Here is a 25521-nt window from a genome sequence, read left to right on the forward strand (position 1 = left end):
AGATTACTCTGATTACAGGCCTATTCACGGGGCACGGTAGGTTCAAGAAGCATCTGCGCAAGGTGGGGCTTATCAGCTCGGAGCCGTTGTGCAGATTATGTCAGGAGGAGGAGGAAACGGCCTCTCACCTGTTGTTCGATTGCGTTGCAATCGAAAGTTTGCGCTATGAAACCTTTGGAACGTTGAGGCCGAAGGAGATAGTAGCGCAAAAACAACTAGTAGGGAAAGTCCTTGACCTCTTTAGGAGGGGAGGGTTCGCCTACTAGAACTAAGAAGGGACTGGCACAATAAGTCTTCTGTGGCTGCGGTGCCTTGGGGTATAGGTCCCGTCCCATCTACTATCTTATCTTATCTTAGTTCTACGTGTAATCTGTCACAGTTAGTTCTACGTGTAGTCTGTCACAGTTAGTTCTACGTGTAGTCTGTCACAGTTAGTTGTACGTGTAGTCTGTCACAGTTAGTTGTACGTGTAGTCTGTCACAGTCAGTTCTAAGTGTAATCTGTCACAGTTATTCTACGTGTAGTCTGTCATAGTTAGTTGTACGTGTAGTCTGTCACAGTTAGTTGTACGTGTAGTCTGTCACAGTTAGTTGTACGTGTAGTCTGTCACAGTTAGTTAGTTCTACGTTTAGTCTGTCACAGTTAGTTCTACGAGTAGGTCATAGTACTACGTGTAATCTGTCATAGTTAGTTGTACGTGTAGTCTGTCACAGTTAGTTAGTTCTACGTTTAGTCTGTCATAGTTAGTTCTACATGTAGTTTGTCACAGTTAGTTCTACGAGTAGGTCATAGTACTTCGTGTAGTCTGTCATAGTTAGTTCTACGTGAAGTCTGTCACAGTTAGTTGTACGTGTAGTCTGTCACAGTTAGTTGTACGTGTAGTCTGTCACAGTTAGTTAGTACTACGTGTAGTCTGTCACAGTTAGTTCTACGTGTAGTCTGTCACAGTTAGTTAGTTCTACGTTTAGTCTGTCACAGTTAGTTAGTTCTACGTTTAGTCTGTCACAGTTAGTTCTACGAGTAGGTCATAGTACTACGTGTAGTCTGTCACAGTTAGTTAGTTCCACGTTTAGTCTGTCATAGTTAGTTCTACGTGTAGTTTGTCACAGTTAGTTCTACGTGTAGTCTGTCACAGTTAGTTCTACGTGTAGTCTGTCCTAGTTAGCCAAATTTAAAAACTAAAAAAAGAGTAAATACCACAGAAAAATGTTAGATTAAGTTAAGGACATGTTCTATAGCATCTTCGCCCCTTTAATAAAGGCCAAACTCGAGAAGCCCCTCTTCCTGTGATCCCTTCGCACCCTTTAATACCCAAAATTACCACAAGATTAACCCAGAAGAATTCCCAACGGTATCTTATTAGTCCATGTCTTTCACAAAACCTCCTCCCTGTCTTACTATATAGGGAAAAAATAATTGTGAATTAGTAGCGAACGTAGAAGAACTCTAGTACGTGCTTACCAAGCAATACCAAGCGGAAAGGGAAGCAAACTGCCTTTACCGGAAATTGTTGCGTGTGTAAAGGGACTACGTGAAGTACAAGACTTTGTCGGCAAAGGGCCCTCAATAACCGAGTGACAAGACTTGCAGTTCCATTTAGAATACGAAATGTACTGCGGATAAGTTTTCCTTTTTCTTGTTGACTTTAAGGGAGGAAATAAGGGTGAATAACCCTCAGGGTTCACCAATTTTTGCTCCCAGACGCTAGCAGAATAAAACATTTACTCGCTCCTGTAAAAAGGAAATACCAAAAACTTTTCTTTATAAAGGTAATTTTTATGTTTACAGTTTTTTCTTAGGTCTTGTTCTTGCAATAAACAAAAGAGAAACTAATTTGTTGTTAGAATACTACTTAGTAATTCATTTTTCGTTATACCTGATCATAACTTTACCATTGCGTGAAGTACCCAAAGGTATCAATTTTCAAAGGCGAGTAACAAAAAAGTGTGACAGAGAAATTCTACCACCCTGAAGAAGTGAACTTACTTTACCCGATCAATAAAGAGTGGATTTCGGTGTAGTGGTTATGAAGTGTGAAGTGGGAGATCTTCAGTTCGAATCTTGGGTGTAGCTACTTTTTATTGGTTAGAAAAAAAATTGTTTAATGGTAAAGTATCTTCTACCGACCACGGAAAACCTAATCTGTATTAAATGGAGTTATTGGGTACGTATAAAGCATAACCAAATTCTGATCCTTAAGGATTATCGCCATAAACGGCTTTAAATCTACAAGATTGTGGGTCATGTAATGGACACGTTTTCCTGGGGAATCAAGAATATCTCTGCTTCAATGATAAATAATGAGGACTCATTCTCCAAACCAACTCCAGAAGAGAGAATATTGGAGCTGAAGATAGAAACTGAAAGTCTACCAGCCGATCCCGCTTCCTTCGACCTCTAAGACCAACACCTACACAAGTCGTGACAAATACAAAAAATTCTTGCTGTCGATATTACTGTCTCGGATTCCGTCTCCTACCCTATCACGTCATACTTCGAGAGAAACAAAAGACAAATTTGAATTTGCGCAATTTGCTGGCTCCTGCTCCACGTCCAAATATCTGTACCCCGGAGTTGCACAACACTATGTCACATTTTTAATTTTTTACAAGAGAGCAAATGACAGAGTTTTTTCTTACTTATAAGCCCACGGGAGTTATTTTACTTAAATCTTTGGTGGGTAATAAGTAACATATTTAGTAGCACGTTAACAGATGGTTGTGTAATTAAAAAACAATAATTTTGAATTAGAAACATTAAAAAAAGGAATTTTGAAAAACTGGACTAGGACTGTACGAGGGTCGTTTGAAAAGTCCGTGCAAAAATAAAAACTACTTAATTTTTTGGGGTAAACCTTTTTTATTTTTCAACATAGTCTCCTTTTAGGCTTATACACTTCGTCCAACGCTGCTCTAGTTTGTTGATCCCTTCCGAATAATAGGATTTGTCCAAGTCTGAAAAATAGCCATTCGTTTCTGCAATCACCTCCTCGTTTGAATAAAATCTTTTTCCCGCTAGCCATTTCTTCATATTGGGGAACAAATAGTAGTCCGAGGGAGCCAAGTCTGGAGAATAGGGGGGATGTGAAACGAGTTGGAACCCTATTTCCATTAATTTTGCGACCACAACTGCTGAGGTGTGAGCTGGTGCGTTGTCGTGATGGAAAAGGACTTTTTTGTGGGCCAATCGTGGGCGTTTTTCTTGCAGCTCGGTTTTCAAACGGTCCAATAACGATGAATAATATGCACCTGTAATAGTTTTACCCTTTTCCAGATAGTCGATGAGGATTATTCCTTGCGAATCCCAAAAGACAGTCGCCATAATCTTTCCGGCCGAAGGAACGGTCTTCGCCTTTTTTGGCGCAGATTCCCCCTTGGTAACCCATTGTTTAGATTGTTCTTTGGTCTCAGGAGTGTAGTGATGTATCCATGTTTCATCCACAGTGACGAAACGACGCTTAAAGTCCTGCGGATTCTTCTGGAACAGCTGCAAACCGTCCTTGCAACACTTCACACGATTTCGTTTTTGGTCAAGCGTGAGCAATCGCGGCACCCATCTTGCAGATGGCTTTGTCATGTCCAAATGTTGATGCAAAATATTATGTACACGTTCATTCGAGATGCCCACAGCACTAGCAATCCCACGCACCTTCACTCTTCTGTCATCCATCACCATATCCTGGATTTTATCAATGATTTCTGGGGTAGTAACCTCAACAGGGCGTCCAGAATGTTCAGCGTCACTTGTGCCCATATGGCCACTCCGAAAATTTTTAAACCACTTATAAACTGTTCTAATCGAAGGTGCAGAGTCACCATAAAGTTTATCAAGCTTCTCTTTAGTCTCCTGAGGCGTTTTACCTTTCATAAAGTAGTGTTTAATCAACACACGAAATTCTTTTTCGTCCATTTTTTGAAAATCACTCGACTTCCTCGATTCAAACGAATGCCAAACACAAAGAAATAGACCGATCTGGCTGAAACTTGGTGTGTGTTCTTCCAAGAGATGCTACTAACTAAACATAACCTCTCTGACTTTGCACGGACTTTTCAAACGACCCTCGTATACCTCCGAGGTACTGATATATTAAAACTGTCCGGTAGGACAGTTGTATAAGGGTTGACCATCAAAAACTGCACGAAAAAGCGTAACGTTGAAAAACACCCAACTTTGACAATTTTTTTCTCTTTTTCTATAAAAGATAAAATTCCCAAATTTTCTTTAAATCTTACTCCAAACCCTCCTTCATAACTGTAATTTTTTTGCAACCACCCAGATCTAATAGGTTTCGAGAAAAAAGTTGCCGAAAATGAGCAAAAACCGCTTTTTCAAAAAATGTTCTTGTTCTTGTTCTTCTTCTTCTTCTTGTTGTTCTTGTTCTTGTTGTTACCTTTTTTGTAAAAAACGTAGCGCCTAAACGCGTGAACCGATTTTCATGAATGAGGTGTCATTCGATTGGGAATTTTATGTAGATGTGCCTTTTGGGGGTCTCGGCCCTGTGCATCGAATGGGAGAGGAGTTAGCCCCCTTTATGTAAGGCCCCCTCCAAAATTATTATTACTAATTACTCTGTAAATCTTGGCCCGATTTTGATAAAATTTGGTAGGATGATAGGGTTAGGGCTCCCCTACCTAACAATAAAGCGACGATCTGCTCTTACACTTGTTAAGGGGAAGTATAGCAATCGTTTCAAATTATCGACACGTGAACCGATTTTCATGAATGAAGTGTCATTCGAATCGAAATTTTGTACAGATTTGTACTTTAAAAGTCTCGACGCTATGCCTCATAAGGAGGGGAGTTCGCCCCACCCAAATAAGGCCCTTTCTAAAACTATTATTACCAATATTTCTACAAAGCTTAGTCCGATTTTGATAAAATTTAGCACGAAGAAGTGATTAAAGCTCCTCTACGTGGCTGTGAAGTGCCATCATGCTCTTACACCTACTAAGAGGAAGTACTGCAATCGTTAAAATTATCAATGAGTGAACCGATTTACATCAATGAATTGTCGTTCGATTCAAAATCTTTGCCTTTTAGGGAGAAGTACTGTAATCGCAGTTTATTTTTCTTGCTCCTCTTAAAAGGAAGTACTGAAATCGCAGTTTAATTTTGCTATTTACGTACAAATACCTTCCTATTTTATTCAAAACGCTTTCTCAAAAAAATGGTTATTGAGGATGGTTTGGGGACCGCAACTATAACCATTCTTTAAAAAGATCTCTCTAGTGGTAATTACGGTTCCGATTTAACTCCTTATCAGGTTATAATGATAGAATAGCTTATTCCAAATTTTAAAAAAATCTGTAAAGCAGGCGTAACTTTGCTAATAGACAAAAAGGAAAATCTATCCAAAAGGTACAAAAATCTCCTTAACAAAAACTTACAGTTTAAAAAGTTAAGTATAAGGGTTGATTAAACGCCAAAAGGTACACAAATCAGCAAGTACCCAACATTTCATTAATACTTCATTGATATTATTTAAGTAATTTTACCGCATTAATTTTCATTAATATTTTTTAAGAATTTATTAGATGTCACATACCCTTATGCTGGCCAGTTCATTCATAATAGTTATAATTGTGATAAAATGTATATTATATCTTCGTATAAATAGGTACTTTATTTTAACTCTATTCCAAATTATTCTTCTGATTTCTCTTTAATGTGCCCTTTATTCTGAAGTTGTCACATATACATGCATGTTAAATTAGAAAAAGACAAATTTAGAGTCGGCTACTGTTTAAATTTGAATCACGGAGAATTTAAAACAATATTTCAGTCTTGAATTCGTCTTACCGAAATATTCGTGAGCACAATTACACACAGTTAATAACAAGTAGATTATTCAAAATTATTTATTCATTTCTCAATTGTAATTTAATTTAGTTCCCCTAATTTTACTTATAGTAAAATACTGGAATAATTAGCTGTCCTAAAAATATGCATATCTTATTTACTTTATATTACATATACACAACATTGTGGGAAGAACACCTAGATGGAGAATGTAATTGAAGACAACTATATTATTTACGATAAAGCCAGATTGACTACTACATAAAATAACAATTACTTTAATCGAAGAATGAACTTAAACCGACGATTTTTATTTAAAAATAAAAATAAATAAACAAAATCATTGATGTATGTTGGTGTAAGCATTTTTTAAAAATTTTTTTGAATTTTTAAGCCTCATATTTTTTTATTTTTATAACGTTTTCTTTTTCACCTGTAATTAATAGTTTGATTATTATAGATAAATAGATATTACAGTCAATCTAAGTTAAATGGTGTGCTACTTGAACAAATATTTTGTAGATGAAAATGGCCAGCATAAGGGTATGTGACATCTAATAAATTCTTAAAAAATATTAATGAAAATTAATGCGGTAAAATTACTTAAATAATATCAATGAAGTATTAATGAAATGTTGGGTACTTGCTGATTTGTGTACCTTTTGGCGTTTAATCAACCCTTATACTTAACTTTTTAAACTGTAAGTTTTTGTTAAGGAGTTTATTTGAAAATAAACCATATATTTATTTAACATTAGCTTGAGGTACGACTTAAGCAGTAGGTGGTACGACTTAAGGTACTGGTTTAGTTTTAGTCGTACCGATTTAATTTTTATTTAATTTTATGATTTTAAGGAAAATTTGCGCAGACTATTTAATTTTGTTGCCATAAATAAGAGCAGGGTTTCCTAAGGTTTCCAATGGTACCCATAATTATGTATTTACTAATATATTCTCTGATTTCTGGGTACTTTTGATAAAGGGGCACGACTTGAGCAACCTTACTCTATTTGGTAGACAATCATAAGACAATATTTTTTCTGTTAAGCTTTGCACAAGATGTCCTAGTTTCAAATTAAATTGTTTTTTTTTTCTTTTCAAAAGAGAATTTTTAAAATGTAATCAATTCTTCCTCACATTTGTCCGTTCGTCTAAAAGTTGAATAACAATAACATGATATAGAGGGAAATCTCATCAAACTGATAAACGCAGAGTTCATAAGAGAAGAAAACTAATCCATCAGTAAACTGGATAAGACATGCTGGAAAATACAATCTGGAGAAAGTAAGGAAATGGAAAAATCTTCCAAAAGATCTACTTGAAGGTTGTATTCAATGGCAGAGGACGCTCATTAATCACAATCCACTTATCGCCGCCTCCAGATGAAAGGGGTTTGTAAAAAAAGGGGGAGCGAGGTGAAATCCAATTCTACCGGAGCCAAAATAATCAATAGCTGTGGAGCATGATTAAAATATTAGGCGAATTGAAAGAGCAAGAAGGAAGCCACAACATTGTTTTGTAAACAATGCATTCTAATGTCCGTTTTGCCCTCCGCCGCCCCCAAACTGCAGAACGGCCCCCCCTTAAACACAAAACAAAACGTCCGATGACTAATGTTGATTTTATTTTTTTTTTTTGCTCTCCTTTTGTTATTTTAGTTAGTGGCGCGTGAACGTACAGACGAACAGACCTGTTCAAGTGCTGCAACACCCCTCTCGGTCGAGATACCCTACTACTTAGAGGGGAAAAGGAACGGTCATTCACCCCTTCAGTTTGGTGGAGTGTGTAGGCGGTAGTCTTGTATTTTAGGCTCAATAGGCAAGTGCTTTCTTTACAACATATCGATCTGTTTTGGGGTAGGACTTTAAAAGAATATCGTATCTCTTTTCATTACCTATCGATTATTTTTTACTTTCACTTAACTATTGTACTAACTAAGGATACTAATATTAAGTAATTTCAAATTGACGGTTTTTTTTTTTTCAAAGAAAATATCCCTTGAGTCCGAAAAAATTGTTTTCTTTTTAAAGTAATTACTTAAAAATGGAAAATCTCATGAAGTTACTACTTGGGATGTACCAATCAATTCTTTCTCACACGAACTTCGCTGGGGGTAACGGCACTGTTTTTATTCCTCATGCATGCAATAATAATAATAAATTGTTTTATTTTTAATTAATATATTAATATATAACCATTAAACCTTTAATACGAGGGTCGTTAGAAAAGTCCGTGCAAAGTCAGAGAGATAGCACTACTGGCGCGTATCGAGGTTATGTTTAGTTAGTAGCATCTCTTGGAAGAACACACACCAAGTTTCAGCCAGATCGGTCTATTTCTTTGTGTTTGGCATTCGTTTGAATCGAGGAAGTCGAGTGATTTTCAAAAAATGGACGAAAAAGAATTTCGTGTGTTGATTAAACACTACTTTATGAAAGGCAAAACGCCTCAGGGGACTAAAGAGAAGCTTGATAAACATTATGGTGACTCTGCACCTTCGATTAGAACAGTTTATAAGTGGTTTCAAAATTTTCGGTGTGGCCATATGGGCACAAGTGACGCTGAACGTTCTGGACGCCCTGTTGAGGTTACTACTACAGAAATCATTGATAAAATCCATGATATGGTGATGGATGACAGAAGAGTGAAGGTGCGTGAGATTGCTAGTGCTGTGGGCATCTCGAATGAACGTGTACATAATATTTTGCATCAACATTTGGACATGACAAAGCTATCCGCAAGATGGGTGCCGCGATTGCTCACGCTTGACCAAAACCGAAATCGTGTGAAGTGTTGCAAGGACGGTTTGCAGCTGTTCCAGAAGAATCCGCAGGACTTTAAGCGTCGTTTCGTCACTGTGGATGAAACATTGATACATCACTACACTCCTGAGACCAAAGAACAATCTAAACAATGGGTTAACAAGGGGGAATCAGCGCCAAAAAAGGCGAAGACCGTTCCTTCGGCCGGAAAGCTTATGGCGACTCTCTTTTGGGATTCGCAAGGAATAATCCTCATCGACTTTCTGGAAAAGGGTAAAACTATTACAGGTGCATATTATTCATCGTTATTGGACCGTTTGAAAACCGAGTTGCAAGAAAAACGCCCACGATTGGCCCACAAAAAAGTCCTTTTCCATCACGACAACGCACCAGCTCACACCTCAGCAGTTGTGGTCGCAAAATTGATGGAAATAGGGTTCCAACTCGTTTCACATCCCCCCTATTCTCCAGACTTGGCTTCCTCGGACTACTATTTGTTCCCCAATATGAAGAAATGGCTGGCGGGAAAAAGATTTTATTCAAACGAGGAGGTGATTGCAGAAACGAATGGCTATTTTTCAGACTTGGACAAATCCTATTATTCGGAAGGGATCAACAAACTAGAGCAGCGTTGGACGAAGTGTATAAGCCTAAAAGGAGACTATGTTGAAAAATAAAAAAGGTTTACCCCAAAAAATTAAGTAGTTTTTATTTTTGCACGGACTTTTCAAACGACCCTCGTATATAGCTTATCCCAGTCACGACCATTTAAATATTCTATACACTCTGATTCAGATAACACTTTTTTTCCAAGCCATCTTACTCTGAATTCAGATAGTACAGGACTTACATAAAGAAAAGTATCTTCAATAACCGACTGGTTACACATGGAACACAAATGTGAAATTTTGAAACCTTATCTAACAGATAAGTTTTCAACAGAACAAATTTTCTATTGTGCCATATTTGAAACTAAGCAAATTAACCTTCGATTATAAAAATAGCACTTGTTCGAAAAATATTTCCTAACATTTTCTCAAATATTTCTGAGATTTTAGAATTTTTTTTTTTTCTGGTGCAATTTGTAACCTTTGACTTCCTTATTTTAAGAAAGCCTACTTTAAAAATTGACTATTGGTCCATCTAAAAGAGATTTCAATGAATTAAACAACTTGATAAACTAACACTGTTGAGTGCTCGTGAACACGTTTTCTTGTAAAACAAACGTAATTTCTCATACGAAAATAAAAGGAATCCTGGAAAATGATATACCGTTTGAAAGCTAATTAAACAAGGAAACTTTTATAAAAAGTGCCAGCACCTAGGTCTGGATAATGATTACATAAGAGCCTAATGAGTTTTCTTAAAAATTTCGATTACTTTTATTTTTCCCAGCATCCAGGAGGAAGATTGAGGCCGTTTGGAGAATAACTTATGCTTCGAAATGGTGTCAATTTTTAGAAAATTTATCTGTCTTTCTAACCGTGTCATCAGAACCGAATTCGGACTAAAACTTTCTGAGAAATAACATTTTTTTTTTGAAAAAAGTAAGGATTTTAGAGAAAAAAAAAATTAAAGTGACGTCACTCAAGAACAGTATAAAATATGAAGTTGGCCAATACGTCATTGAACTCCACCTTTAGATGTATTATACTCAGTAGGCCTATGGACAATACTTACTGGTTCATCCTGTATAGCAATGATGCAAGCAATAAAGCAACATGCATCCTCATTAATGAATCCACTTTGACGAAGAATATGCTTTGCGTTGAAAAAGGGAATACCCAGTTTCTCCTTTTTCTTTGTGGTTTTTTGGCGTTTTACTTGAAAATGTTCAAACCGTGGTTTGGTGAGGGAACACGAACAAAAAACTAAGGAACGAATCTTCTACGCTGTTCTAGCATCCAATGGTTAACTTAACTTTAAAGCTCACTTTACTGGATCTCGGAACCCTGCAATTGGACTGAATTAATAAAGCTCTCAACATTAATAGAGATTGATTCCAAGAATAAAGTTTCTAAAGTCTAATTTAAGTTAGCTCATTAAATACTTGAAGAAAAGAAGAAGAGATATTCTCAAGAAGTTAGAGATACTGTGGTATATTCATGGAAAAACAAGATAAAAGAAGGCGCTAGAGAAACAGGGAAAGAGAAATCTCTATTCAGACAGCAACAACATTTACTTGAAGCCGTTATTCTTCGCTAAAAGGGCAAGGTCGACTGGCCATCGTTTCATTACTGTCTTACGCTTAGGGCGAAGGGTCGCTTGTTAATCGTTCTTTACTTCTTCGTGCCCTTTCTTCGATCTTCTTTTTTCTTATCTTCAAGAAAACACTGAATAGGAAACAAGAATTCATTTCTTAGTAATTTCTCACTCCCAACTTCGATTTTTCTTCTTTTTTTTTAAATAATAATTTAGCTTCATCATAAGTTCATTAAAATATAAGAAGTTTAGATGAAACTCTCCTTAAAATCAATCAATAACTGTTAAAATCCTGTGTCCTGGAACAGGATCAAATTCTAATTAGTTCCAGCTTCCTGTAAGTTCCCGTTCTTTTTTTGGTTTATTTTGTTCACACTTGCAGAAGCTGAGTGGTCCTTAGTTTGGATATTTTCGGTGCAAAAAAAGATCTTTATCAAAAAATTTGGTCATGATAGCAGTATTTACTTGGAAAGGGAAAACAATAATGCTTCATAGCTTCATGACATTATTTCGATATATTAGGCTTAAAAGAACAGAACTAAACAGAAACTATTGACAACTTAAAAGGCTCTTAGACGATAGATCTAAAACTCACTCTGTACACAACAAAAGACTATTTTAAAACCAGTCTGGGCGCATGGGATAGAGCTGTGATGGTTCAACCAAACGTACCAATCTCCAAAGAATTCAATCTCTACAATACATACTGATCTTAACATTCCTTTTATCACCCAAGTTGCCAAAACTGATACAGGAAACTCCACTTCAGCCTGCAATCTCGTATAAACCGACTAGCTCAAAATCTTTCTTCTAGAACTCTTCCTGATAATCCGGACAAGACGTCTTAAAAGACAGTGGCCTCGTGATCTCCTCTTTAGTGAAGAGAGTAGACTAATAGTTCAGTTTTTTTAATATCTTGTATTATTTTGACCACGTGTTGAATGATTAAAATGGAATATTTCTAAGAGAATATTGTTATTATTGTTAGATATTTAGAATATATTGTTATTAATATATTTAACTGAGCTTTTGTTCATAAATAATCTCATTCAATTGGATTAAACTATTAAGCATCCAGAGAAGGCCGCCAATAGCAGGTTAGGCTTCACAGCAAGGCTTCACAATGGCCACCACCTACTTTGTTCCACTTTTAGCCTTAACTTCCTCTTAAATACCTCAGCGAAGGAAATTTGTTTTTCAACATTCTATTTATAGACAGCACTGAATCAATATTGTTTTCTTTATTTTCTCATAGCGGAGTTTATAATGAAATAATATTGGAAGTGAAAACTCCAATCTCTTATTATCAAGTGGACGGTAACTTCCTTTATTTGGTTTAGTTGTCCTTCATATCTGAATTGATGAAGTAGGCCCGCTATAAATTGTGTCAGCTACAGTAGAATGGACGTATTTACTGCGCTTATCTTGTTTTCTTGTACTTAGCAGCAGTACCATCATGCGAGGTAGTATAGTTTGTGTTGTAGTTAGCGCCTTGAACCAATCACCCACTGTCTCTTGCTATTCTAAGAAGAGGAAATATGGCCCTAGATTTCCTTATGCCGGGGAATGGAGACTGCATCCTAGCATTGGGCGCATTCTTATTCTCCTATTTGCTGTTCATACAACTCTTGCCAAACGTTGACGCAAAGTTTCCTCCAACCGCTCTTGAAATCTTCTAAGTTAAGATGGACTTTATGTTGGCCATTTTTCACTGGCGGTTACACCCTACGAATACCTAAAGAGTTGTTGTTTCCGTTTAAATAGAGTTCAACAGATCACCAAGTCGTTTCATTTTTTTTTTTAAAGTACTCTTCCAGAATCATTGGAAATCACGGTTGTGGTTTATGCATTTGTTCCACCAAAACTACCCTAGCTACATTTAAACACAGTAAATGCCCAAAGTATTTGGGAATCCTGTAAAATGAAAACAACCTACTGCTGCTAGTGGTTCCCAGCATGGCAGAAACTCCTCTGATTTTGAATCCGTTTGTAAATAGTAAGTAAGGATTGACCAGGAATCTAATAAGCGCTATAAAATGTTAATAATCCCCCGCAAATCCTCCACCCAACAAAGAGCCACCATATTCATAAATGGAACCCAACAAAGAGTTCAGTGGGAAAAACTGCAATACCACTCGGAAAAACGATAAATTTCACACAGATAAAAGGGCATTTTTCCCTTAATCGAATTTGGCCTGGGAAATGTTACAAATTTAAGTAGATAGAAAATGTAATTAGGTCAGCAATGTTGGACATAGCCGCTGATTTAATCCGTCTTATCTTGGATTTTTTTAGAATTTCTGAGTCAGCGGATGAAGTGTCAAAGTCGGAAAATGGTTGTAGTCGAAATCTCTACACTAAACTAGTTTTAATCATCCCCTAATGATGAGTGAAAGTACGAAGCCGGTCAGGGTTACCAATGATACCAATAAACATTCTTGTTGCGACGAATAAAATGAGCGATAAAGATAATAGAATCTTCTTATCTGCCATTAAGAATACCAAGGTTATCAGAAATTCGCATTTTAGTTTCCGGAATCAAAATACCGGACAGGAATAATTTAGGTGAATTACAGGGAAGGGATTAGCTGGTGCGGTTAGCTTAATGGTTTTCCCACGAGGAGTTCCCGAGTTCGAATCCAGCTGCTGACACTTAGATTTTTCTCTTTCAAGGGAACTTCTTATAGACAAGTGATGGTCCATGGTTGTCTGTAACGAGGGACCACTGACCGGAGGCTGGCAGTGTACTGTAAAAAAAAGCTCCGGGAACCAATAACCACTTGACGTGCCTTTAAATCATTAAATTAAATAGATGACTTCCGCGGGACCAATTTTTACCATTTTGTATCAAGAATCAAATTTGATCTTTATAAGAGTTTTTCAAATTCAAAAAAAAAAGGGGGATTTCCGGACAGAACCCAAAATCTAACCAATTACAACGCTTTATTCTCTGTCGAGGATTCAATGAAATTGAATATGTTTTTTAGCAAACGGGACAATTACTTCCGCAGCTGTGAGTTAGAGATTATTCTAAGCGCATCTTCCTTGGGCTTCCCGCCACTAGAGAACAGAATAGAAAATCCATAATGATCCATAAATTGAGGCTCCATGCTGCTGTTGTGAGGGGGGAATCGAGGTCAGTTCTCATCGCCATTTATTTTAGTAATTATAACTCATTTATTGTTCACAAATTCTTTCTTCGATCGAAACGCTCTATTAATAGCTTCTATCTCGTTATTAGAAGCATTGATCAAGCGCACTGAGGGTGGTCTTTTTAAAATAGCTAATAGCTGTTCGCTTCATTCATCTCGATTGTAGGCCACTATATATATATAAACACCTCGATTCAGTTGTTTTCATCCAGCTGAAAATAGTTTTCCATTTTCTTTAATTTCGACTTTCCTTTACTGGAAACTTATTTTGATCATGCCCAATTTTCGGAAATTACAATTTTTACCGGAAATATACGTTTTTTGAGGTTCCATCAGACCGAAAAAGTGCATTTTTTTAAAAAAAAATGATCAGTCTTTACGTGCGTAATTTATAAAATATCTCAAAACCAAAAATTTCCGGAAGGTATAACTTTTTATTTTGATATGGTCTACTAGGGGATTAATTTAGGGAAAGCGGAAGTGCCAAATTATTTCCTGAATGGATTTTTCCTTTCTTTTTAGCATTTCTAGGAATTGGCTCCGACTACTTTCTTTCAACGTCGTAATTATATTACACTTATACTGGTTCGCACATTTTGCATTTTTAAAGAAAAATATAGGGTACTTTAATTAAGGACATCTTTACGCGAGGATTGGGGAGATTTCTCTCTAATATTTCACTATAATGTGCGCTACCTACTATGCCGAGATTGTTGGCCGAGGAATAACTAATTCTAAGGTCGTGATTTTCTCGAACAGCCAGGCGGCATTGCGAGCTATCGGTTCATACCAGGTCAATTCCAAGGTTCGTAAAGGGACTGTCTGGGTGCCCTGAAGGAAATTAGTGACCAAAATAAGATCTTTCTGGTGTGGGTGCCTGGTCGTCATTCAGGACATAAGGGAAACGAAGCGGCAGATTTATTGGCCAGGGAAGGCCAGGGCGAACTTTAGAGTGGGGGAGTCACAATAGATCCAAAGGGGTTGCAGTGGCGTAGGCCTTAAGGGCCGCCCTACTAGAATCTTACCTACTGTGTCTTACACATTATAAAGAAAGAAGTGTTGAATATGTTGCCAAAATATTGATTAGGAATGAATTCCCGCCTGTATATTTTTACTGAAATACTCTTCTAAACCTGAAATGTGTGAGAGAGAAATAAAACCAAAAAAAAGGACAAAAAATGGCTATTAACGTCTTGATGTTTCAAGATATAATAAATGCGAAGGTTGTATATGATATCGTTAGAATAAATCGATGCTGCGAACGACTCCCGTTCTACCTTCAAGGTCGCAATAATATGCAAATCTTATATTATTAATTCTTTTATCGGGAAAACGGATCTTTTAACCTTTAAATTCATTGTTTGAGAAAAGTGCTGTTGAATTACAATGATGTTCTAGTAGTATTTAATTCTAATATTGTCCTCAATTTTGGGCCCCCATTTATTGAAATGATTTAGAAGGAGAAGTAGTTACTTGGCTCCATCTTGTGACTTATAAGTCCCACTGTCAGACAAGACAAAAGGCACCCTCAAGGCCAGTCTCGTTACCGTAACTGGCTGCGAGACTTTACCCCGATCTGAGTCTGAGTGCCCGAGTAGACTCGGTCTGGCTTTGAGTCCATGACCATGGAAGGCCCAAAAATTAACTCCTTAGAATGGAGGGAGGGGAGTCGATTCAAAGATCATGTCCAAGAGATTTGAGGAAATGGCTTCTGTCCTGTATGATTGCATTTTAAAAAATATTATGACAAAGGAAATGGTGGAAATATTTATATATATAAAAAAACCTCTAGACTTAATGAAAAGGAGTTGCTGTTCCTGCTAGAACAGAAGATGACTCGACTCCATAAGGAATTATCTTTTTGTCAGCTGTTCTATGAGTGTAACCTTCCACTGATATTATAGGTTCTTTGTAAGTGGCAAACAAATTCTAAGCCGATAAAAATGGTTACTTTTTTCAGCTTCATTTGGGATTGAGGAAATCCAAGGACTTCTTGGAATTCTTGTGGAAATCAAGAAGTGCAGCACACTAGTTAATATCTGGCTGAGTGCCTCCAAATGGTACTGTTCCTACAGAATATTTGGTACTGATTAGTGGATCTTACATCAAGGAAAGATCTCAATCAGTGATATTCTCAGATATTGCCTTGAGATCTAACTACTGGACTTAGAGAGAGAACTTGTAGGTGTCTTATTTTCGGTTAGCTGGATGGCCAACTCTCTCGCGTTTATTAGATTGACTCTAGACATCTTAAACTGATTAGCAGACTGTCTTAGCAGCAACCACGATTAATCTGGCCATTAATATCTCTATCCATCTACTATAAGTTTGCTACTAACTGCACTTAGATCGTATTTATTTGAAAGTTATCCTTCAAAAGGAAGTCTAGATCAGTTAGGTTTTATTGAGGCTAGTTAATTAACTTATGACCAAACTTTGATTGCATTTTGAAGGCAACTAAATTTGTGTTAAAAGTTCTGAAGTCTTCAAAGATGTGTCACATAAAAAGAGCTCGAAATTTCCTCATTATTTAAATGACGTCGTTTGATTTATGATCTTTCTTCATCATTCTACTGAAGAACTTTTCATTTTACTGCAAAATATTGAACACTTAACGAGAGAAAGAAAATGTATAATTTGATGTAGATAAAAAAACGAATTGACCACCATTGGTAGGTTTCAATATCTCATTGTCGCTAATGCGCAAACAAAGATGGCGGACCTTATTTGGCATAAAAATTAACTACGATATTCCCTTCTATAAAGCTAGTCATTAAAAAAAGATTTTTGGTTAATGATATGTAATAATAAAACTAAATAATTTTTTAATAACAAAAATTGAAAAGCAATCAAATTATAGAGTATCAAAAGATAGAAGCTGCCAATGTTGAGAGTGTCGATAATGGCGGATTTTATCTCTGAATGTATGTGTACTCTATCTGCTGAAATGGGGGGGATATCTGCATTTTGTTTTGTTTTATTCATGATATCTCAGCTGATAGTAGAACTATGATTTGATTGGAGGTGATGTTTTTTTAAAAATTTCAAAATGGTGTTTTGGAAAAGGGATACAAAATTTCTTTAATTAACTAAAATTATAGAGGTTTATAATAATTTATATTTTATGTAAATGGGAGCCAGCGATTATAAAAAATGATGTATGATTCCGTTGCTTTTATGAATTCTCTGACATCCATACTGGAATCGTTGATTAATTTAAGCTATTAGATTGAGAAATGATGAACCATGGGAAATACCAAGAAAATAACCAAAACGGAAATAAAGAGAATTTGGTGGAAAGGCTAAGAATTTTGCAGTTCATTAATCTCCAAAGATACTTAAAATCTACTAACTCAATCGTTGATAAATAACCTCATATACAACGCAGAAACCTGGAGGATCCTCCTAGTAAACAAGACAAATGAAAAGGGGCAGTAGAAATGGAGAATATACGTGAGGAAAACTTGTTTGGTTAGAGTTTAAAATGAGGAAATAAGGAAGAATTAAAGTGGAACAGAGAACCATTGAGGGTCTATTATTAAGGCGTTAGTCCAAATTTTGGTCAAAAGAACTGTTGGATTATGTAGCTTGAAGAAGGAGAGGTGGAGGAATAGTTTAGAAGCAGAAATGGAGACCAAGTGTTGATTATTGACTGGATATAAAATGGAAGGAACCTTACAGTTTGGAAGGAACCAAAAACAATAATGGGGATCAAGTTGAAGAGAACCCGGATATGAGAATCCGGAACAGGAAGAGAGTTGTTTGGAACATTCTGGTGCGGAGGACTTCCTAAAGAAATGGTACGTCTCAGAAGCTAGTTATCCAAAATCTTCAAATAATTTTAAAATATTAGTATAGATGGTAGAAAAATGATAAGCACCTGCCATCCTTGTAATAGAAGACTGCGATCTACCGTTCTCAACCACATGACAGCATCGCCAGCTTGGAATTCTTTCAGACGATAGCATTTAGTGTGCAAGTATATCCCGAGACACTTGAGCAGTTCAGAAGTGGAAGCCTGTATGACCGTTTTCTTGGCCGGAATTGTCGGTTGGCTTTGCTGTAATGGTGCGGCCAATAATACAGATTTTGGTACCAATTTCTCACTGCACGTAGTATTGTTATTGGTATTGTTAGCTCGGATAACATCCAAAGCGCTACCGTTTGCTGCTGCCGTCGGTATGGAGGTTGTGGTAGCGGATTTCACCATAGCCGGATAATAGCATAGAGAGGTTTTCTGGATGTTCTTATTCTTATCCACGACTATCGGATTGATGTTGTCCACAAGCGGCGGCCGATAGGCGGTTGTCAGATTTTTGTTCTTGTTCTCCAGCTTCTTCTTGGAATTATTCGTAGTGGAAAATCTTTTCCATGACAGGGCGTTTATGAACAGTGAATGCTTTTTCAATGATTTCTCCAATGCATTTTTCTCCGAAATGATTCTTGTATTTTCGTTGTTCGCTTGTGGTTGTAGAGGTGGAGCTCCGGTCAGTCTTCCCGCCATAGCTTCTCGATTCTTTGCGTTGTTCAGCTGTTCGTAGGATAGATTGTTGAGTGTGAACTCGCCGGGTGTTGTTGATCCAGAATTGGTTGTCGTAGTCGTTGTGGTGGTGGTTGTATAAACTGGCCGTCTTTCTCGCGGCGAGAAACTGAGCACGGTTCCCATTTTTTGTGTTCCGTCCAGAAACGGCTAGAAATCACCTTGCCACCACATCTCACTTCGCCCGTCCGCAATTCGGCTGTTGTTTTTTTTTCTTTTTTTACAAAGTTTCTTGAAAATTTAATTTCTTCGCCAAAATAAGAAATTTGTTCCTCGAAACTACTCTTCTTTTAGACACATCCAAGAATAAATGACTACTTTGAAACTATTAAAGACCGCCAAAATCGTAACTAGATTTGATTTTTTTTTTTTTTTTTTTTTTTTTTGAGGGATTATAGAGAGTTTCGCACTACAAAGTTACTCTCTGGGGGTACTACTCCCGTCCCGCGCAGGATGTCCGGTACTGAGACACTGTTACTGGCGAGGTTCTGGCCTGGAGGTCGCCATGACTACATACAGGGGGTGTTCTCAGTGGTTCATGGTGGGGATGCGTTGAGTTAGGGGTCGATACTCCACTGTTAGACTCTATTTCTCGCACCCTTCACCCTCTCATTTCCATCCCTATATTCTGTCCTTTAGCTTTTTCTTCTTTTTTTTTTTGTTTTAACCCTGTTGTCCTATTTCACCTGACCATAGTCAAAAAAAAAAAATCCATTTATTCTCTAGGAATAAACAAGCAAATCCCAAAATAATAAAGACGTACAAAACAAAAACCTTGAAATAACCACCCCTTCAACATCATGAAACTCCCCCACCAATTCTTCCACGCGCCAGGATGTAGTAGAAATTCCCGCTTGAAGTTTTTTTTGCGCCACTTTTTTTTTTATTTCCTGCCCTTCCTTCATTATCATGATTATCCCCACTGCTAGAAATTGCAAACCGATACCTTATAATTTGTCTACACTCTGGTGATATCGGCACGTGTTGCTGCCACACACCCCACTCCTTATGCTCAGCATAGATTCGTTCTGTATTTGCAAAACTGACCATAACTAAAATGATTTCAATAAGAAATGATTCACGTTTGATTTCATTCATACATACTCACTTAGAAGTCTCTCAGAGAGCTACATCACTGTAAATCTATACAATAGAATCGTATTCAGCGTAGATAATCTGGGTGAATAAGTTCGTGAACAGTAGATAAAACTCCGCCCTAGTCATGATTATGTTTGTAGGATTGACTAGCCTATGAATCTGCCCCTACCACAATTGAAATTTAAAGTAATGATAAAATAAAAATAAATTATGTATAAAAAATAAATATTATATAAATAAATAATACATATAATCGAAAACAAATATTTATTCCGTTTCAACAAACTAATTATTCAGTCGTATACAACTTTCTCCTGGCGGTTCTTTTATCTTTCCCGCCATCGCGCTACTCATCTTCCTGCGTGTTATCTTTCCCGCCACGTATCATCCCGCGTTTATATCTTCTCTTTGCAAACTTTGTTAGCCTGTGGGTAGATGCGTGACAGTAAAGATAAAACACAGGAAGATAAGTAGCACGATGGCGGGAAAGATAAAAGAATAGCTTATTTTCTATTTTAGTGTACGACTGAACACTAATGCTCATTAAAAACCGTTTCGCATAGATACAGTTGGTTGCGGGGAAAAAAAACTATAAAAAAAAATATATTTTATATCAAAAAATATATTAATAAGAAATATAAATGTACATGGAAGTAATGTTTGGTTCTGATCTGGGCAGGCCACTTAGCTAGAGAATGGAGGAATCTGAGATCACAAGGAAAGTGATTGAAGAGACTGTTCACCGAACAAGAAAGGCTGGGGAAGGCCGAGGCTGAGGTGGGCTAAATGGAGTGGGCGGCTGACGCAAAAACTTTTGGGAATTTCCTAGCTGGAAAGCAGCCGCACAAGATAGACCAGGATGGCGGATGCTCATCAGGGAGGACAAGACTCGCCACGAGTTGAGGACGTCGTAATTAAGTAAGTGGAAGTAATGTTTACTTGAAATCGCGGGCGGCACAGTCTCTGAAAAGTTTGAGAAGCCTGTCAACAAAATGGTAAGCTATGTATGCGCTAAGATCACAAAGTAAGCTTTGACTTTTAAGACTACAATAACGAGGGGAAGGGTGTATATTTCTTAAGACAATAATGCCCGAATTACTCGAACTATCATGAATCAAAGGACAGGCTATGAGTAAAAGTGTTGTTACGACAATATGGAGATTGAGATCTAATCACACAGTTAGTGGCTCAACGGAATCTGTAAGAGAACTTCACCGGTATATGCAGAGTGCAATGAATACTATGCCGACCTGAACAACAGAAGGAAGGGAAATGCTCCATATTTTATACAAGTATTTAGTGGTACTCTTTCTGTAAAGGGACATTACCTTCTTCAGTAATAGTTATTATGTACTTCCGTGGTAGAGTTAACTGATAAATACGGGTGTTCTTAAATCTATCATGAAGGAAAGATGATCTTGTGGTACCACCAGTGGCAAAAAGATGGGTACTTTCTGAGTTGTTAGAATGAGTAGATACGAATAGACGTGCTTAACTCATGGATGTGATAGAATTAAGGTTACATTATTCATGTTAGGTGTTCAAGATATTAGTAAATATCGCTGATTGGTTAGTCAAAGCCGATGTTCTCCCTCTTCTCCCTCCAAAAAAGACAGTTTTTCCTTTAAACTCTAAAATTTTCCGGCACACATTTAACCATTTCCTTTGTAACATAACATAAAAGACACAGGACTGTACATTGTACTGAAATAGGACTCTAGAGCAAAGCCTACGTACCCCAATCTCTCCCACAAGTCTTCTTTAATTTGAAAAAAAAAAAAGAATAAGTTTTTCAAATGAAATTCATAAATCTAAATATTTGCGATGTTTGCACAGATGGTCTCAGAATTGGTGCAAGATCTGGGTGATTGGGGGATCACTAGGTGTTACTCCTTCGGGGGAGTGGATCACTCATTTTCCAAGCTGATGTTTCATGTTATTCTTTGTTCAGTTTCAGATGATCAGCATTTTGGGGGAAAGCCAGACAGAGATGAAGGCACAGAAGGAGACTGGGAATTAGAGAAGTCATTCCGGGATGTAACAAGAAGTTGGACAGTCTGGCCTATTGTGGAATATTACTTCCATCATCGGGATTTTTCTTAAATTTTCTGTCTTTTTTTGGAAACATATTTCTACGATATTCTCCATACTTCGTGATATCCTAGATAATTTTAGATATAAATAATTGGATCTCTAAAAGGACTGATTTTAGGGCATTTTGCAGAAGTAATTCCATAAGTAAGAGCTTAATAGTTTCATTTCATTTGCAGTAAAATACAATTTAGTACATGTAATCATCTTGTTTTATTTTCTCATTAGAAAACAAGAGTAAATCATCCTTGAAATAATATATTCAATGGCACTGGAATGTATGTAAATCATTTAACTTTTGTACACCTGTTCTATCTCATCAACACCATGTGCGCACATGTAAGCGACAACAAAGATTAAAACTATAATTTATGAACTAATATGTGACATGTTTTATCGATAAATATCCTAAATTAAAATATTAACAATCGATGAGTCAGCCCATAATATTGTAATAGTGTATAGGATGTGGGAAACTAATGGAGTTTGTCACCAAGAGAATTACTCTACCATGAGTTTGATTATCGTACAATAGTAGTTTTGTTATAGGAATCGATTAGGTAGCGAAACTGCATTGTCTATTTTCGTAGTTTTAAAATAAATAAAAAAAAGTAACAGACTCCTGGAGAATTATTTCGATGTATTTTGAGGCTAATCATATCAATAGCTCTTTTTCAATGTCCTTGCAAAGTTCGTCTGCGGGTAAGTCCCTTACAGTCTCTGATTAAACTCCAATCTCAGGTAATTGCTGTTTAACTCGTTAACTGATAATACAAAAATAAATATAATTAAATAAATATATTATTTCTCCCTCTTGGAGATTTATTTGAATATATTCGTATGAAATGAAAACTAAATTAAAGTAAAATTAAAATGTAGAGTTGGCCTAGTTGATGTAGGCGTGTCTAGTGGCTGTAGGCGTGGTCCGTTGATGTAGGCGTGGTCTGCTTGATGTAGGCGTGGTCTGCTTGATGTAGGCGTGGTTGTAGTCGTCTTTTCATTAGCCTAAACACACCGCCTACATTTCTACTTCAAATCTCTGTGATTGGTCAATTTTTTTATTACTAATTATATCTATGAAAAATTCAATTTAAAATTCTTTTACTACTTTTTCCTCCATAGGTATTTGGCGAATTATAATATTATGCAATAAAAACATTTTGCCATTAAAATTGCAAAATTAGAAATTTTATTTGCATAATTTTTTTTTTTTGGTTCCAATTCTTTAAATGAAATGATAATAATAGAATTTTCAAATGTTTTATTGAAGTAGACAAAGATAATTTAATGGATACGCCATTTTGTAAGTTTGATTGTATATGGCTGCCAGCAACTGCACTGTGAAATCCTCCATTTTTAATGTACTACATCGGCGTACAGATCTAATCGTGCCTTGGCTTAAGTAAAACAAAAATTCCATAAACTGACAGGTTTATTCATGGCAGGGAAGAGATTATCGATCCAAGGGACATCCAAGAGGGTACATTAGATATATCGAATTAGTGACTAAATCGAAAGTGGATTCAATTCAATAAGTGTACCATAAATTAGTGAGTTCCCGGTTTTTTCTTCTACAAATTAAATTCAGAAGTTACTTTTGGAAGTATTCAGGTAAGATTTAATTAATTGATACTGCACATAGATAGCTCCAGGTGTAACACATCGGTAACTACGACTTAAACCTGAAGCCTAAGTAACTTAGATAAGCACTTCTTTTTTTTAATGAAGTATTCAATTAGCAAAATAAAATGATTAAATCATTCTCACTCCCACGCTTAAAACATAAATAAATTCGAGCAAATTATCGAGTATAAACGCGGCACCAATTTATAATAAAGCCTTCAAATGGGCTTACGTGGATGCACGTGAACATTTGCCACGTGCCATCTCTAAATACACCTTGTTAAGTATTTAAACGTTGCAACACATCAGTTTGTTTTATAAAATTCTTTGTTTCTACTGTTAGTAAAATATGTAGCTGTACTTTATGGATTGCTTGAACATTGCTTTAATTTGTGTTATTTATACATACATACACTGGGCCAAAAAAGTCTGTGAACACTAACCTAAATTTTATTACTTTTATTATTATCTTAGTAGAAACTTCTTTTATTTCCAAATGAAATATACTATTCGATAGAGAGAAACCAGAGTTTTCATTTTATATTCAATCTTTTATTTTTGTTCAACAGGAATATCACAATTACATGTTTAACAAAACAACCCCACACACGAATGCAAAAAAAGTCTGTGAACACTTTGCAGAAATAAATCATTCTTACACATTGTACGTGTATTATAAATTTTAAAAACTTGTAGGACCTCCTTTGTTCCTAATCACTTCCAACAAGCGAGCTTTCATCGATCCTACTAATTTTGTGGTCGTCAATGTTGGAATTTTATTCCATTCTTCTAGAATAGCGTTTTTTAGTTGTTCACGGTTTCTTATTTCTCTTTTATTTATTTGGCGGCTGATTTCATCCCATAAATGTTCAATTGGGTTAAGGTCGATTGTGGAGGGGCGTTTAGGCGCCGGGGTGTATTATATAAAAGCCATTCCCGAGTTTTTAGTGCGGTATGTTTCGGGTCATTGTCTTGTTGGAAGACAAACTTTCCCTCCAAACCTAATTTTTTTGAACTTTCTCTTAAATTGCGTCTTAATATATCCACATACACATATTGGTCCATCATACCATTAATTAGATCTAACTTGCCCACTCCTTTAGCACTCATGCACCCCACACCAGAATGTTGCTTCCCCCATGCTTAAAAGTTGGCTTTATATTTTTCATTTTCATAGCTTCATTTCGTTTTCGCCACACTTTTTGTCGTCCATCAGACCCACAAACATTGAATTTCGACTCATCTGAAAAGATTACGGTTCCCCAGAAACTAGAAGGCTTAGAAACATATTCTTTCGCGAAATCCAATCGACGCTTACGATTTATTTTATTGATTAAAGGTTTTTTCCTTGGGACTCGACCGCAATAATCGTATTCATGTAATTTATTTCTAATTGTCTGAGGTGTTACGCTTACACCATAATCACTTGATAATTCTTGACTGATTTTTTGAGCGCTTGTCCTGGGTTCTTCTCGAACAGACTTCAGAATTTGCAGTTTATGAAAGGAATTAAGTTTTGGTGGCCGTCCACTGCGTGGCCTACTAATCACATTTCCGTACTTTTTAATTATATTATGCACCGTTGAAGGGTTTTTTTGAACTATCTTCCCTATTTCTCGAATACTTTTTCTTTCATTTCGCAACCTCACAATAAGTTCACGAATTGGTCTGGGAACTTCCATATTAGTGGTTAAATGTATACTAATTAGATTATTTATTCACAAAACTGACTGTAGTGGTTTCTACAATACAATAGAGAACTTTGAAACTTTATTCAATCATTTTTTTGTTTGTTATCTTAATGTTTTTACACATTTATTCAGCTGTTCACAGACTTTTTTTGCATTCGTGTGTGGGGTAGTTTTGTTAAACATGTAATTGTGATATTCCTGTTGAACAAAAATAAAAGATTGAATATAAAATGAAAACTCTGGTTTCTCTCTATCGAATAGTATATTTCATTTGAAAATAAAAGAAGTTTCTAATAAGATAATAATAAAAGTAATAAAATTTAGGTTAGTGTTCACAGACTTTTTTGGCCCAGTGTACATCTAGTGATCATCTATTATTTAAACTTTAACTTTTTCTCGAAATCTATACTCTTCGCTGAACTGTCTTTAGTTTATGAATTATGCCGAACAGTAAATGATCAGATATTGTAATTTTTAATTAAATATATCTCTTAAAAACTGAAGAATTAGCTTATGTTAACAGTTCATTAACATTAATAGATTTTTGACTTGCGGGTATTATC

The 25521-nt window shown here is 36.2% G+C and overlaps 1 protein-coding gene and 1 long non-coding RNA gene across 3 annotated transcripts in view; one reads left to right on the forward strand and one right to left on the reverse strand.

Annotated features, from left to right (window-relative positions):
• Window positions 1-18958, reverse strand: part of Cdk5alpha (Cdk5 activator-like protein) — a 94285-nt gene extending 75327 nt beyond the window's left edge. Inside the window, exon 1 of the mRNA XM_074136325.1 lies at window positions 17796-18958. Within this exon, the coding sequence (XP_073992426.1) occupies window positions 17796-18581 (786 nt within the window). The 5' untranslated portion in view covers window positions 18582-18958. The remainder of the gene's footprint in view (window positions 1-17795) is intronic.
• The window catches only part of LOC141458410 (uncharacterized), a 105348-nt gene extending 83333 nt beyond the window's left edge, over window positions 1-22015 (forward strand). For both annotated transcript variants that reach the window (XR_012460931.1, XR_012460932.1), the window contains 2 exons: window positions 20233-20471; window positions 21505-22015. This is a non-coding gene — a long non-coding RNA (uncharacterized lncRNA). The remainder of the gene's footprint in view (window positions 1-20232; window positions 20472-21504) is intronic.
• Window positions 22016-25521: the final 3506 nt, after the last annotated feature.

This window comes from Rhodnius prolixus, unplaced genomic scaffold, assembly GCF_049639745.1.
Source record: "Rhodnius prolixus isolate KJV_2025 unplaced genomic scaffold, Rpr scaffold_5, whole genome shotgun sequence".
Lineage (NCBI taxonomy): Eukaryota > Metazoa > Arthropoda > Insecta > Hemiptera > Reduviidae > Rhodnius > Rhodnius prolixus.